This window comes from Salmo salar, chromosome 01 (genome assembly GCF_965601325.2).
Source record: "Salmo salar chromosome 01, fSalSal1, whole genome shotgun sequence".
Classification (NCBI taxonomy): Eukaryota; Metazoa; Chordata; class Actinopteri; order Salmoniformes; family Salmonidae; genus Salmo; species Salmo salar.
In genome coordinates this window covers 116,362,501-116,380,300 of record NC_138291.1, presented here as the reverse complement: position 1 = coordinate 116,380,300, position 17,800 = coordinate 116,362,501, and the positions used below count along the sequence as shown (strand labels likewise).

The 17,800-nt window shown below is 42.7% G+C and overlaps 1 protein-coding gene across 2 annotated transcripts in view; it reads left to right on the top strand.

The window, feature by feature from the left end:
- The window catches only part of LOC106591860 (dedicator of cytokinesis protein 1), a 747,377-nt gene that overhangs the window by 654,286 nt on the left and 75,291 nt on the right, over positions 1-17,800 (top strand). For both annotated transcript variants that reach the window (XM_045687698.2, XM_045687696.2), the window contains exons 41-42: positions 13,508-13,649; positions 14,179-14,260. In XM_045687698.2, the coding sequence (XP_045543654.2) occupies positions 13,508-13,649; positions 14,179-14,260 (224 nt within the window). The remainder of the gene's footprint in view (positions 1-13,507; positions 13,650-14,178; positions 14,261-17,800) is intronic.

Sequence of the window (17,800 nt, the reverse complement as noted above, 5' to 3'; positions counted from 1 at the left end):
GTTTTAGACAGTAGCCAATAGGCTGAACCCTTACAGTTATAGACAGTAGCCAATAGGCTGAACCCTTACAGTTATAGACAGTAGCCAATAGGCTGAATCCTTACAGTTATAGACAGTAGCCAATAGCTTGAACCCTTACAGTTATAGACAGTAGCCAATAGCTTGAACCCTTACAGTTATAGACAGTAGCCAATAGGCTGAACCCTTAGTTATAGACAGTAGCCAATACGCTGTATCCTTACAGTTATAGACAGTAGCCAATAGGCTGAACCCTAACAGTGTTAGACAGTAGCCAATAGGCTGAACCCTTACAGTTATAGACAGTAGCCAATAGGCTGAACCCTTACAGTTATAGACAGTAGCCAATAGGCTGAACCCTTACAGTTATAGACAGTAGCCAATAGGCTGAACCCTTACAGTTATAGACAGTAGCCAATAGGCTGAACCCTTACAGTTATAGACAGTAGCCAATAGGCTGAACCCTTACAGTTATAGACAGTAGCCAATAGGCTGAACCCTTACAGTTTTAGACAGTAGCCAATAGGCTGAACCCTTACAGTTTTAGACAGTAGCCAATATGATGTATCCTTAGTTATAGACAGTAGCCAATAGGCTGAACCCTTACAGTTATAGACAGTAGCCAATAGGCTGAACCCTTACAGTTATAGACAGTAGCCAATAGGCTGAACCCTTACAGTTATAGACAGTAGCCAATAGGCTGAACCCTTACAGTTATAGACAGTAGCCAATAGGTTGAACCCTTACAGTTATAGACAGTAGCCAATAGGCTAAACCCTGACAGTTTTAGACAGTAGCCAATAGGCTGAACCCTTACAGTTATAGACAGTAGCCAATAGGCTGAAATCTTACAGTTTTAGACAGTAGCCAATAGGCTGAACCCTTACAGTTATAGACAGTAGCCAATAGGCTGAACCCTTACAGTTATAGACAGTAGCCAATAGGTTGAACCCTTACAGTTATAGACAGTAGCCAATAGGCTAAACCCTGACAGTTTTAGACAGTAGCCAATATGCTGAACCCTTACAGTTTTAGACAGTAGCCAATAGGCTGAACCCTTACAGTTATAGACAGTAGCCAATAGGCTGAAATCTTACAGTTTTAGACAGTAGCCAATAGGCTGAACCCTTACAGTTATAGACAGTAGCCAATAGGCTGAACCCTGACAGTAGCCAATAGGCTGAACTCTTACAGTTATAGACAGTAGCCAATAGGTTGAACCCTTACAGTTATAGACAGTAGCCAATAGGCTGAACCCTTAGTTATAGACAGTAGCCAATAGGCTGTATCCTTACAGTTATAGAAAGTAGCCAATAGGCTGAACCCTAACAGTTTTAGACAGTAGCCAATAGGCTGAACCCTTACAGTTTTAGACAGTAGCCAATAGGCTGTGTCCTTAGTTATAGACAGTAGCCAATAGGCTGAACCCTTACAGTTATAGACAGTAGCCAATAGGCTGAACCCTTACAGTTATAGACAGTAGCCAATAGGCTGAACCCTTACAGTTATAGACAGTAGCCAATAGGTTGAACCCTTACAGTTATAGACAGTAGCCAATAGGCTAAACCCTGACCGTTTTAGACAGTAGCCAATAGGCTGAACCCTTACAGTTTTAGACAGTAGCCAATAGGCTGAACCCTTACAGTTATAGACAGTAGCCAATAGGCTGAATCCTTACAGTTATAGACAGTAGCCAATAGCTTGAACCCTTACAGTTATAGACAGTAGCCAATAGGCTGAACCCTTAGTTATAGACAGTAGCCAATACGCTGTATCCTTACAGTTATAGACAGTAGCCAATAGGCTGAACCCTAACAGTGTTAGACAGTAGCCAATAGGCTGAACCCTTACAGTTATAGACAGTAGCCAATAGGCTGAACCCTTACAGTTATAGACAGTAGCCAATAGGCTGAACCCTTACAGTTATAGACAGTAGCCAATAGGCTGAACCCTTACAGTTATAGACAGTAGCCAATAGGCTGAACCCTTACAGTTGTAGACAGTAGCCAATAGGCTGAACCCTTACAGTTATAGACAGTAGCCAATAGGCTGAACCCTTACAGTTATAGACAGTAGCCAATAGGCTGAACCCTTACAGTTTTAGACAGTAGCCAATAGGCTGAACCCTTACAGTTTTAGACAGTAGCCAATAGGCTGAACCCTTACAGTTTTAGACAGTAGCCAATATGCTGTATCCTTAGTTATAGACAGTAGCCAATAGGCTGAACCCTTACAGTTATAGACAGTAGCCAATAGCCTGAACCCTTACAGTTATAGACAGTAGCCAATAGGCTGAACCCTTACAGTTATAGACAGTAGCCAATAGGCTGAACCCTTACAGTTATAGACAGTAGCCAATAGGCTGAACCCTTACAGTTATAGACAGTAGCCAATAGGCTGAACCCTTACAGTTATAGACAGTAGCCAGTAGATTGAACCCTTACAGTTATAGACAGTAGCCAATAGCTTGAACCCTTACAGTTATAGACAGTAGCCAATAGGCTGAACCCTTAGTTATAGACAGTAGCCAATACGCTGTATCCTTACAGTTATAGACAGTAGCCAATAGGCTGAACCCTAACAGTGTTAGACAGTAGCCAATAGGCTGAACCCTTACAGTTATAGACAGTAGCCAATAGGCTGAACCCTTACAGTTATAGACAGTAGCCAATAGGCTGAACCCTTACAGTTATAGACAGTAGCCAATAGGCTGAACCCTGACAGTAGCCAATAGGCTGAACTCTTACAGTTATAGACAGTAGCCAATAGGCTGAACCCTTACAGTTATAGACAGTAGCCAATAGGCTGTATCCTTACAGTTATAGAAAGTAGCCAATAGGCTGAACCCTAACAGTTATAGACAGTAGCCAATAGGCTGAACCCTTACAGTTATAGACAGTAGCCAATAGGCTGAACCCTTACAGTTATAGACAGTAGCCAATAGGCTGAACCCTTACAGTTATAGACAGTAGCCAATAGGCTGAATCCTTACAGTTATAGACAGTAGCCAATAGGCTGTATCCTTACAGTTATAGAAAGTAGCCAATAGGCTGAACCCTAACAGTTATAGACAGTAGCCAATAGGCTGAACCCTTACAGTTATAGACAGTAGCCAATAGGCTGAACCCTTACAGTTATAGACAGTAGCCAATAGGTTGAACCCTTACAGTTATAGACAGTAGCCAATAGGCTAAACCCTGACCGTTTTAGACAGTAGCCAATAGGCTGAACCCTTACAGTTTTAGACAGTAGCCAATAGGCTGAACCCTTACAGTTATAGACAGTAGCCAATAGGCTGAATCCTTACAGTTATAGACAGTAGCCAATAGCTTGAACCCTTACAGTTATAGACAGTAGCCAATAGCTTGAACCCTTACAGTTATAGACAGTAGCCAATAGGCTGAACCCTTAGTTATAGACAGTAGCCAATACGCTGTATCCTTACAGTTATAGACAGTAGCCAATAGGCTGAACCCTAACAGTGTTAGACAGTAGCCAATAGGCTGAACCCTAACAGTGTTAGACAGTAGCCAATAGGCTGAACCCTTACAGTTATAGACAGTAGCCAATAGGCTGAACCCTTACAGTTATAGACAGTAGCCAATAGGCTGAACCCTTACAGTTATAGACAGTAGCCAATAGGCTGAACCCTTACAGTTATAGACAGTAGCCAATAGGCTGAACCCTTACAGTTGTAGACAGTAGCCAATAGGCTGAACCCTTACAGTTATAGACAGTAGCCAATAGGCTGAACCCTTACAGTTATAGACAGTAGCCAATAGGCTGAACCCTTACAGTTTTAGACAGTAGCCAATAGGCTGAACCCTTACAGTTTTAGACAGTAGCCAATAGGCTGAACCCTTACAGTTTTAGACAGTAGCCAATATGCTGTATCCTTAGTTATAGACAGTAGCCAATAGGCTGAACCCTTACAGTTATAGACAGTAGCCAATAGCCTGAACCCTTACAGTTATAGACAGTAGCCAATAGGCTGAACCCTTACAGTTATAGACAGTAGCCAATAGGCTGAACCCTTACAGTTATAGACAGTAGCCAATAGGCTGAACCCTTACAGTTATAGACAGTAGCCAATAGGCTGAACCCTTACAGTTATAGACAGTAGCCAGTAGATTGAACCCTTACAGTTATAGACAGTAGCCAATAGCTTGAACCCTTACAGTTATAGACAGTAGCCAATAGGCTGAACCCTTAGTTATAGACAGTAGCCAATACGCTGTATCCTTACAGTTATAGACAGTAGCCAATAGGCTGAACCCTAACAGTGTTAGACAGTAGCCAATAGGCTGAACCCTTACAGTTATAGACAGTAGCCAATAGGCTGAACCCTTACAGTTATAGACAGTAGCCAATAGGCTGAACCCTTACAGTTATAGACAGTAGCCAATAGGCTGAACCCTGACAGTAGCCAATAGGCTGAACTCTTACAGTTATAGACAGTAGCCAATAGGCTGAACCCTTACAGTTATAGACAGTAGCCAATAGGCTGTATCCTTACAGTTATAGAAAGTAGCCAATAGGCTGAACCCTAACAGTTATAGACAGTAGCCAATAGGCTGAACCCTTACAGTTATAGACAGTAGCCAATAGGCTGAACCCTTACAGTTATAGACAGTAGCCAATAGGCTGAACCCTTACAGTTTTAGACAGTAGCCAATAGGCTGAACCCTTACAGTTTTAGACAGTAGCCAATAGGCTGTATCCTTAGTTATAGACAGTAGCCAATAGGCTGAACCCTTACAGTTATAGACAGTAGCCAATAGGCTGAACCCTTACAGTTATAGACAGTAGCCAATAGGCTTAACCCTTACAGTTATAGACAGTAGCCAATAGGCTGAAGCCTTACAGTTATAGACAGTAGCCAATAGGCTGAACCCTTACAGTTTTAGACAGTAGCCAATAGGCTGAACCCTTACAGTTTTAGACAGTAGCCAATAGGCTGTATCCTTAGTTATAGACAGTAGCCAATAGGCTGAACCCTTACAGTTATAGACAGTAGCCAATAGGCTGAACCCTTACAGTTATAGACAGTAGCCAATAGGCGGAACCCTTACAGTTATAGACAGTAGCCAATAGGCTAAACCCTGACCGTTTTAGACATTAGCCAATAGGCTGAACCCTTACAGTTTTAGACAGTAGCCAATAGGCTGAACCCTTACAGTTATAGACAGTAGCCAATAGGCTGAAATCTTACAGTTTTAGACAGTAGCCAATAGGCTGAACCCTTACAGTTATAGACAGTAGCCAATAGGCTGAACCCTGACAGTAGCCAATAGGCTGAACTCTTACAGTTATAGACAGTAGCCAATAGGTTGAACCCTTACAGTTATAGACAGTAGCCAATAGGCTGAACCCTTAGTTATAGACAGTAGCCAATAGGCTGTATCCTTACAGTTATAGAAAGTAGCCAATAGGCTGAACCCTAACAGTTATAGACAGTAGCCAATAGGCTGAACCCTTACAGTTATAGACAGTAGCCAATAGGCTGAACCCTTACAGTTATAGACAGTAGCCAATAGGCTGAACCCTTACAGTTTTAGACAGTAGCCAATAGGCTGAACCCTTACAGTTTTAGACAGTAGCCAATAGGCTGTATCCTTAGTTATAGACAGTAGCCAATAGGCTGAAATCTTACAGTTATAGACAGTAGCCAATAGGCTGAACCCTTACAGTTATAGACAGTAGCCAATAGGCTGAACCCTTACAGTTATAGACAGTAGCCAATAGGCTGAACCCTTACAGTTATAGACAGTAGCCAATAGGCTGAACCCTTACAGTTTTAGACAGTAGCCAATAGGCTGAACCCTTACAGTTTTAGACAGTAGCCAATATGCTGTATCCTTAGTTATAGACAGTAGCCAATAGGCTGAACCCTTACAGTTATAGACAGTAGCCAATAGGCTGAACCCTTACAGTTATAGACAGTAGCCAATGGGCTGAACCCTTACAGTTATAGACAGTAGCCAATAGGCTAAACCCTGACCGTTTTAGACAGTAGCCAATAGGCTGAACCCTTACAGTTTTAGACAGTAGCCAATAGGCTGAACCCTTACAGTTATAGACAGTAGCCAATTGGCTTAAATCTTACAGTTTTAGACAGTAGCCAATAGGCTGAACCCTTACAGTTATAGACAGTAGCCAATAGGCTGAACCCTTACAGTTATAGACAGTAGCCAATAGGCTGAATCCTTACAGTTATAGACAGTAGCCAATAGCTTGAACCCTTACAGTTATAGACAGTAGCCAATAGCTTGAACCCTTACAGTTATAGACAGTAGCCAATAGGCTGAACCCTTAGTTATAGACAGTAGCCAATACGCTGTATCCTTACAGTTATAGACAGTAGCCAATAGGCTGAACCCTAACAGTGTTAGACAGTAGCCAATAGGCTGAACCCTTACAGTTATAGACAGTAGCCAATAGGCTGAACCCTTACAGTTATAGACAGTAGCCAATAGGCTGAACCCTTACAGTTATAGACAGTAGCCAATAGGCTGAACCCTTACAGTTATAGACAGTAGCCAATAGGCTGAACCCTTACAGTTATAGACAGTAGCCAATAGGCTGAACCCTTACAGTTATAGACAGTAGCCAATAGGCTGAACCCTTACAGTTTTAGACAGTAGCCAATAGGCTGAACCCTTACAGTTTTAGACAGTAGCCAATATGATGTATCCTTAGTTATAGACAGTAGCCAATAGGCTGAACCCTTACAGTTATAGACAGTAGCCAATAGGCTGAACCCTTACAGTTATAGACAGTAGCCAATAGGCTGAACCCTTACAGTTATAGACAGTAGCCAATAGGCTGAACCCTTACAGTTATAGACAGTAGCCAATAGGTTGAACCCTTACAGTTATAGACAGTAGCCAATAGGCTAAACCCTGACAGTTTTAGACAGTAGCCAATAGGCTGAACCCTTACAGTTATAGACAGTAGCCAATAGGCTGAAATCTTACAGTTTTAGACAGTAGCCAATAGGCTGAACCCTTACAGTTATAGACAGTAGCCAATAGGCTGAACCCTTACAGTTATAGACAGTAGCCAATAGGTTGAACCCTTACAGTTATAGACAGTAGCCAATAGGCTAAACCCTGACAGTTTTAGACAGTAGCCAATATGCTGAACCCTTACAGTTTTAGACAGTAGCCAATAGGCTGAACCCTTACAGTTATAGACAGTAGCCAATAGGCTGAAATCTTACAGTTTTAGACAGTAGCCAATAGGCTGAACCCTTACAGTTATAGACAGTAGCCAATAGGCTGAACCCTGACAGTAGCCAATAGGCTGAACTCTTACAGTTATAGACAGTAGCCAATAGGTTGAACCCTTACAGTTATAGACAGTAGCCAATAGGCTGAACCCTTAGTTATAGACAGTAGCCAATAGGCTGTATCCTTACAGTTATAGAAAGTAGCCAATAGGCTGAACCCTAACAGTTTTAGACAGTAGCCAATAGGCTGAACCCTTACAGTTTTAGACAGTAGCCAATAGGCTGTGTCCTTAGTTATAGACAGTAGCCAATAGGCTGAACCCTTACAGTTATAGACAGTAGCCAATAGGCTGAACCCTTACAGTTATAGACAGTAGCCAATAGGCTGAACCCTTACAGTTATAGACAGTAGCCAATAGGTTGAACCCTTACAGTTATAGACAGTAGCCAATAGGCTAAACCCTGACCGTTTTAGACAGTAGCCAATAGGCTGAACCCTTACAGTTTTAGACAGTAGCCAATAGGCTGAACCCTTACAGTTATAGACAGTAGCCAATAGGCTGAATCCTTACAGTTATAGACAGTAGCCAATAGCTTGAACCCTTACAGTTATAGACAGTAGCCAATAGCTTGAACCCTTACAGTTATAGACAGTAGCCAATAGGCTGAACCCTTAGTTATAGACAGTAGCCAATACGCTGTATCCTTACAGTTATAGACAGTAGCCAATAGGCTGAACCCTAACAGTGTTAGACAGTAGCCAATAGGCTGAACCCTTACAGTTATAGACAGTAGCCAATAGGCTGAACCCTTACAGTTATAGACAGTAGCCAATAGGCTGAACCCTTACAGTTATAGACAGTAGCCAATAGGCTGAACCCTTACAGTTATAGACAGTAGCCAATAGGCTGAACCCTTACAGTTGTAGACAGTAGCCAATAGGCTGAACCCTTACAGTTATAGACAGTAGCCAATAGGCTGAACCCTTACAGTTATAGACAGTAGCCAATAGGCTGAACCCTTACAGTTTTAGACAGTAGCCAATAGGCTGAACCCTTACAGTTTTAGACAGTAGCCAATAGGCTGAACCCTTACAGTTTTAGACAGTAGCCAATATGCTGTATCCTTAGTTATAGACAGTAGCCAATAGGCTGAACCCTTACAGTTATAGACAGTAGCCAATAGCCTGAACCCTTACAGTTATAGACAGTAGCCAATAGGCTGAACCCTTACAGTTATAGACAGTAGCCAATAGGCTGAACCCTTACAGTTATAGACAGTAGCCAATAGGCTGAACCCTTACAGTTATAGACAGTAGCCAATAGGCTGAACCCTTACAGTTATAGACAGTAGCCAGTAGATTGAACCCTTACAGTTATAGACAGTAGCCAATAGCTTGAACCCTTACAGTCATAGACAGTAGCCAATAGGCTGAACCCTTAGTTATAGACAGTAGCCAATACGCTGTATCCTTACAGTTATAGACAGTAGCCAATAGGCTGAACCCTAACAGTGTTAGACAGTAGCCAATAGGCTGAACCCTTACAGTTATAGACAGTAGCCAATAGGCTGAACCCTTACAGTTATAGACAGTAGCCAATAGGCTGAACCCTTACAGTTATAGACAGTAGCCAATAGGCTGAACCCTGACAGTAGCCAATAGGCTGAACTCTTACAGTTATAGACAGTAGCCAATAGGCTGAACCCTTACAGTTATAGACAGTAGCCAATAGGCTGTATCCTTACAGTTATAGAAAGTAGCCAATAGGCTGAACCCTAACAGTTATAGACAGTAGCCAATAGGCTGAACCCTTACAGTTATAGACAGTAGCCAATAGGCTGAACCCTTACAGTTATAGACAGTAGCCAATAGGCTGAACCCTTACAGTTTTAGACAGTAGCCAATAGGCTGAACCCTTACAGTTTTAGACAGTAGCCAATAGGCTGTATCCTTAGTTATAGACAGTAGCCAATAGGCTGAACCCTTACAGTTATAGACAGTAGCCAATAGGCTGAACCCTTACAGTTATAGACAGTAGCCAATAGGCTTAACCCTTACAGTTATAGACAGTAGCCAATAGGCTGAACCCTTACAGTTATAGACAGTAGCCAATAGGCTGAACCCTTACAGTTTTAGACAGTAGCCAATAGGCTGAACCCTTACAGTTTTAGACAGTAGCCAATAGGCTGTATCCTTAGTTATAGACAGTAGCCAATAGGCTGAACCCTTACAGTTATAGACAGTAGCCAATAGGCTGAACCCTTACAGTTATAGACAGTAGCCAATAGGCGGAACCCTTACAGTTATAGACAGTAGCCAATAGGCTAAACCCTGACCGTTTTAGACATTAGCCAATAGGCTGAACCCTTACAGTTTTAGACAGTAGCCAATAGGCTGAACCCTTACAGTTATAGACAGTAGCCAATAGGTTGAACCCTTACAGTTATAGACAGTAGCCAATAGGCTAAACCCTGACAGTTTTAGACAGTAGCCAATATGCTGAACCCTTACAGTTTTAGACAGTAGCCAATAGGCTGAACCCTTACAGTTATAGACAGTAGCCAATAGGCTGAACCCTTACAGTTATAGACAGTAGCCAATAGGCTGAACCCTTACAGTTATAGACAGTTGCCAATAGGCTGAACCCTTAGTTATAGACAGTAGCCAATAGGCTGTATCCTTACAGTTATAGACAGTAGCCAATAGGCTGAACCCTAACAGTTTTAGACAGTAGCCAATAGGCTGAACCCTTACAGTTATAGACAGTAGCCAATAGGCTGAACCCTTGCAGTTATAGACAGTAACCAATAGGCTGAACCCTTACAGTTTTAGACAGTAGCCAATAGGCTGAACCCTAACAGTTTTAGACAGTAGCCAATAGGCTGAACCCTTACAGTTATAGACAGTAGCCAATAGGCTGAACCCTTGCAGTTATAGACAGTAACCAATAGGCTGAACCCTTACAGTGTTAGACAGTAGCCAATAGGCTGAACCCTTACAGTTATAGACAGTAGCCAATAGGCTGAACCCTTAGTTATAGACAGTAACCAATAGGCTGAACCCTTACAGTTTTAGACAGTAGCCAATAGGCTATTGTGGCTATCCGAGCATAATGTAGTAGGCCTACCAACAAAACCAATGGAGTAAATCCCATAACATTTCCACATGGAAATAGCTGTTGATTTCTATGATATAGCCTACAATAGTCTATATGTGGTGTTCAATGCAGGTCTACATTAAATGAGACTTTTAACGACATTTTTACATTATGAAGAGCCTGACTTTAATGCATGATTTTTTACTTGGTCTGTAACACCATGGGACAAATAGGTAAATTGTATTATATGATGCAAGAAACTACTTTACAAAATGAATTATAATTACCATACAGGGAATTAGACAATGTAGGCTACCCCTCTGCCTATTGTTGTACATGCATATTCAAGCCTGTCTCAAAATACAACACTGTCCCTTTAATTAAGACAAGCTTTTTACCTGACTGGCTTTTCAAAGACAACTTGAAATGTAGCCTACATTTTATGTGCTCTTGTAGGAAGCAGTAACTCCCCATTGCTGACCTTTACTTATCTATAACTGGGCTGATAACTCACTAACTAGCAAAGAACATCAACAAACATGCAGCTCTGTGCTCTGAACTGAACTGATCTGAACTGATCTGAACTGATCTGATCTGAACTGATTTGATCTGATCTGATCTGACCTGATCTGATCTGAATTGATCTGACCTGATCTGAACTGAACTGAACTGAACTGATCTGAACTGATCTGCTTCCCTGTGGCTCAGTTGGTAGAGCATGGTGTTTGCAATGGTGTTTGCAACGCCAGGGTTGTGGGTTCGATTCCCACGGGGGGCCAGTATGGAGGGAAAAAAAGAAGAAAAATGTATGAAATGAATTGAAATGTATCCATTCACTACTGTAAGTCGCTCTGGATAAGAGCATCTGCTAAATGACTAAAATGTAAATGTAATCTGAAAAGCGCATTCACTCGTGGGTGATTGAAAGATTGCTCGTGGGCTACCCCCGCCAATAGTATTCTACTCCGTTGTGCTCTGCCTACAACAAAATCACAGACTCAGTCTTGCAAAGTTAGATTTGTTTTGGTGTGTTGCATTGAAAAGGGACTGATCTAATGTTTAATCGATCTATATAGTGCAAACTAATGGAACGAACTCAGTGAAGTCCAATCTCTGCGCCATGGCAATTCTTCTGCGCGGCAATTCATGCGCAGAAAGCATCAGCGTATGTTACATTAGGGAGAAAAACAAAGTTCAAAGCCTGTTGAGAGCAGAACAGGGTTCAAAGCCTGTTGGGAACAGGACAGGGTTCAAAGCCTGTTGGGAACAGAACAGGGTTCAAAGCCTGTTGGGAACAGAACAGGGTTCAAAGCCTGTTGGGAACAGAACAGGGTTCAAAGCCTTTTGAGAGCAGAACAGGGTTCAAAGCCTGTTGAGAGCAGAACAAAGCTGAAAGCCTGTTGAGAGCAGAACAGGGTTCAAAGCCTGTTGAGAGCAGAACAAGGTCCAAAGCCTGTTGGGAACAGAACACGGTTCAAAGCCTGTTGGGAGCAGAACACGGTTCAAAGCCTGTTGGGAGCAGAACAGGGTTCAAAGCCTGTTGGGAGCAGAACAAGGTTCAAAGCCTGTTGAGGGCAGAACAAGGTCCAAAGCCTGTTGGGACAGAACACAGTTCAAAGCCTGTTGAGAATAGAAACAGTCTCTTTATTTGATAAATTGCTTCTCTGATTTGACACCAGTTCACTGCCAATAACTCTCACTGTTTACTGATGTAGCATAGGAAAACATGAAACACTGAATACTGATGTAGCAGAAGGAAAACATGAAACACTGAATACTGATGTAGCAGAAGGAAAACATGAAACACTGAATACTGATGTAGCAGAAGGAAAACATGAAACACTGAATACTAATGTAGCAGAAGGAAAACATGAAACACTGAATACTAATGTAGCAGAAGGAAAACATGAAACACTGAATACTGATGTAGCAGAAGGAAAACATGAAACACTGAATACTGATGTAGCAGAAGGAAAACATGAAACACTGAATACTGATGTAGCAGAAGGAAAACATGAAACACTGAATACTGATGTAGCAGAAGGAAAACATGAAACACTGAATACTAATGTAGCAGAAGGAAAACATGAAACACTGAATACTAATGTAGCAGAAGGAAAACATGAAATACTGATGTAGCAGAAGGAAAACATGAAACACTGAATACTGATGTAGCAGAAAGAAAACATGAAACACTGAATACTGATGTAGCAGAAGGAAAACATGAAACACTGAATACTGATGTAGCAGAAGGAAACCATGAAACACTGAATACTGATGTAGCAGAAGGAAAACATGAAACACTGAATACTGATGTAGCAGAAGGAAAACATGAAACACTGAATACTGATGTAGCAGAAGGAAAACATGAAACACTGAATACTGATGTAGCATAGGAAAACATGAAACACTGAATACTGATGTAGCAGAAGGAAAACATGAAACACTGAATACTGATGTAGCAGAAGGAAAACATGAAACACTGAATACTGATGTAGCAGAAGGAAAACATGAAACACTGAATACTGATGTAGCAGAAGGAAAACATGAAACACTGAATACTGATGTAGCAGAAGGAAAACATGAAACACTGAATACTAATGTAGCAGAAGGAAAACATGAAACACTGAATACTAATGTAGCAGAAGGAAAACATGAAACACTGAATACTGATGTAGCAGAAGGAAAACATGAAACACTGAATACTGATGTAGCAGAAGGAAAACATGAAACACTGAATACTGATGTAGCAGAAAGAAAACATGAAACACTGATGTAGCAGAAGGAAAACATGAGTTTTGATCAGACCAAGGTTCTAACTCTGTTCTTTGCCGTTGCATCAGACAATACGTTCATTACATCCAGGAAGGTCATGTGGTTTTACAATACAAGATCCAACCCCATTCAACCCCATATTATACTGTGTCTGCAGTGTTATGCCGCTCTGTTGGGTCAGTTCAGTGTGTGTTATCAGTGTTTATCACTAGTCCAGTGTAGTGAAACATGGCAGATGTCAGTGAGATGCCGTGTTGGCGATCCCTTAACCTTTTTAGCCCCCCGAAGCCCAGCTTGGCTTCGACTGTGCCACAAAGCATGTTCTGGTGGTCAGACAGAAGTGGTGTAAAACCCCCCCACGTTCTCTCTGTTTTTCTCCTCTCAGAACAAGATGTTCATCTATAGGGGGAAGGAGTACGAGAGGAGAGAGGACTTTGAGGCCAGACTGCTGACCCAGTTCCCCAACGCTGACAAGATGAAGACTACCACTCCGCCCAGTGAAGACATCAAGACCTCTCCCTCACAGTGTATCCTTACTACAGAGATCACAGTCAGACAGCCAGAAGAGGACTGGCCACCCCTCACAGCCTGGTTCCTCTCTAGGTTTCTTCCTAGGTTCTGGCCTTTCTAGGGAGTTTTTACTAGCCGCTGTTCTTCTGCCTCTGCATTGCTTGCTCTCTGGGGTTTTAGGCTGGGTTATAGCACTGCTGATGTAAAATGGGCTTGATAAAATAAATGTGATTGATTGAGTCAGACAGACATCAAGAACTATCCCTGACAGTGTATACTTATCACAGAGATTACAGTCAATCAATCAGTTATTCAATTATATTTATAAAGTACTTTTTCCATACATCAACAGTCTTCCCAAAGTGCTTCACCACCGCCATCTACACACGTTAACCCCACACATTCAGAATACTGGGAGGGTCTAGGCATGAGTTTAGTTTGTATGGTAGAGCGTAGTCTACTTTACACTTCTGTTCTGTTGAAATTATTGTGACCAGTTCATTTATATTCAAGACTTCAATATTTCCCTTAACGGTTGTGATGAAGGCATCCAGTGTTTCACCGTCAAGCCTGTTCTGGAACTCCCTTCAAAGTTCCAGAACAAACCAGTGTCTGAGCAGATCGTCAGGTATGTATCTGTCTGTCTTCTTATCTGACTTCTTCCTTGTTATACAGAGTGTGTACATCATGTATGGGTGGGTTACGTCAGAACTACAGTCCATCTGGGTGACATATTAATGCATATTACTACTTCATGAATCTGTCTAGTTTAGTTTCATCCTTTGCATTCTCTGAGTAGTACTTTATCACCTGTTATATTAGTCCTGAACTAAATGAGATGGAGTCAGGTACTTTATCACCTGTTATATTAGTCCTGAACTAAATGAGATGGAGTCAGGTACTTTATCACCTGTTATATTAGTCCTGAACTAAATGAGATGGAGTCAGATACTTTATCACCTGTTACATCAGACTCCAGAGGAGAGCACTGGTACAGAACACTGTAGCAGTAGGATAGACCCAGAGGACACTGGTACAGAACACTGTAGCAGTAGGATAGATCCAGAGGACACTGGTACAGAACACTGTAGCAGTAGGATAGAGGACAACACTGGTACAGAACACTGTAGCAGTAGGACAGACCCAGAGGACACTGGTACAGAACACTGTAGCAGTAGGATAGAGGAGAACACTGGTACAGAACACTGTAGCAGTAGGACAGATCCAGAGGACACTGGTACAGAACACTGTAGCAGTAGGATAGACCCAGAGGACACTGGTACAGAACACTGTAGGATAGAGGAGAACACTGGTACAGAACACTGTAGCAGTAGGACAGACCCAGAGGACACTGGTACAGAACACTGTAGCAGTAGGATAGACCCAGAGGACACTGGTACAGAACACTGTAGCAGTAGGATAGAGGAGAACACTGGTACAGAACACTGTAGCAGTAGGACAGATCCAGAGGACACTGGTACAGAACACTGTAGCAGTAGGATAGACCCAGAGGACACTGGTACAGAACACTGTAGCAGTAGGATAGATCCAGAGGACACTGGTACAGAACACTGTAGCAGTAGGATAGAGGACAACACTGGTACAGAACACTGTAGCAGTAGGATAGATCCAGAGGACACTGGTACAGAACACTGTAGCAGTAGGATAGAGGAGAACACTGGTACAGAACACTGTAGCAGTAGGATAGATCCAGAGGACACTGGTACAGAACACTGTAGCAGTAGGACAGATCCAGAGGACACTGGTACAGAACACTGTAGCAGTAGGATAGATCCAGAGGACACTGGTACAGAACACTGTAGCAGTAGGATAGAGGAGAACACTGGTACAGAACACTGTAGCAGTAGGATAGATCCAGAGGACACTGGTACAGAACACTGTAGCAGTAGGATAGACCCAGAGGACACTGGTACAGAACACTGTAGCAGTAGGATAGATCCAGAGGACACTGGTACAGAACACTGTAGCAGTAGGATAGACCCAGAGGACACTGGTACAGAACACTGTAGCAGTAGGATAGACCCAGAGGACACTGGTACAGAACACTGTAGCAGTAGGACAGAGAACACTGGGACTGGAAGGTGAACAAATCTAAATGGAAATGTGTTGGTAGATCAAACAGTGGTTGACCTTCATGTGTTTCCTGCTGTTATTAATTCACTCTGCCAGCTCCCTCTCCCTTCATCACAGCTACTACAGCAGACACACAGTCATCACAGCTAATACAGCAGACACACAGTCATCACAGCTAATACAGCAGACACACAGTCATCACAGCTAATACAGCAGACACACAGTCATCACAGCTACTGCAGCAGACACACAGTCATCACAGCTAATACAGCAGACACACAGTCATCACAGCTAATACAGCAGACACACAGTCATCACAGCTAATACAGCAGACACACAGTCATCACAGCTACTGCAGCAGACACACAGTCATCACAGCTAATACAGCAGACACACAGTCATCACAGCTAATACAGCAGACACACAGTCATCACAGCTAATACAGCAGACACACAGTCATCACAGCTACTACAGCAGACACACAGTCATCACAGCTAATACAGCAGACACACAGTCATCACAGCTAATACAGCAGACACACAGTCATCACAGCTAATACAGCAGACACACAGTCATCACAGCTACTGCAGCAGACACACAGTCATCACAGCTAATACAGCAGACACACAGTCATCACAGCTACTGCAGCAGACACACAGTCATCACAGCTAATACAGCAGACACACAGTCATCACAGCTAATACAGCAGACACACAGTCATCACAGCTAATACAGCAGACACACAGTCATCACAGCTACTGCAGCAGACACACAGTCATCACAGCTAATACAGCAGACACACAGTCATCACAGCTAATACAGCAGACACACAGTCATCACAGCTAATACAGCAGACACACAGTCATCACAGCTACTGCAGCAGACACACAGTCATCACAGCTAATACAGCAGACACACAGTCATCACAGCTAATACAGCAGACACACAGTCATCACAGCTAATACAGCAGACACACAGTCATCACAGCTACTACAGCAGACACACAGTCATCACAGCTAATACAGCAGACACACAGTCATCACAGCTAATACAGCAGACACACAGTCATCACAGCTAATACAGCAGACACACAGTCATCACAGCTACTGCAGCAGACACACAGTCATCACAGCTAATACAGCAGACACACAGTCATCACAGCTACTGCAGCAGACACACAGTCATCACAGCTAATACAGCAGACACACAGTCATCACAGCTAATACAGCAGACACACAGTCATCACAGCTAATACAGCAGACACACAGTCATCACAGCTACTGCAGCAGACACACAGTCATCACAGCTAATACAGCAGACACACAGTCATCACAGCTAATACAGCAGACACACAGTCATCACAGCTAATACAGCAGACACACAGTCATCACAGCTACTGCAGCAGACACACAGTCATCACAGCTAATACAGCAGACACACAGTCATCACAGCTAATACAGCAGACACACAGTCATCACAGCTAATACAGCAGACACACAGTCATCACAGCTACTACAGCAGACACACAGTCATCACAGCTAATACAGCAGACACACAGTCATCACAGCTAATACAGCAGACACACAGTCATCACAGCTACTGCAGCAGACACACAGTCATCACAGCTAATACAGCAGACACACAGTCATCACAGCTAATACAGCAGACACACAGTCATCACAGCTACTACAGCAGACACACAGTCATCACAGCTAATACAGCAGACACACAGTCATCACAGCTAATACAGCAGGCACACAGTCATCACAGCTAATACAGCAGACACACAGTCATCACAGCTAATACAGCAGACACACAGTCATCACAGCTACTGCAGCAGACACACAGTCATCACAGCTAATACAGCAGACACACAGTCATCACAGCTAATACAGCAGACACACAGTCATCACAGCTACTGCAGCAGACACACAGTCATCACAGCTAATACAGCAGACACACAGTCATCACAGCTAATACAGCAGACACACAGTCATCACAGCTACTGCAGCAGACACACAGTCATCACAGCTAATACAGCAGACACACAGTCATCACAGCTAATACAGCAGAC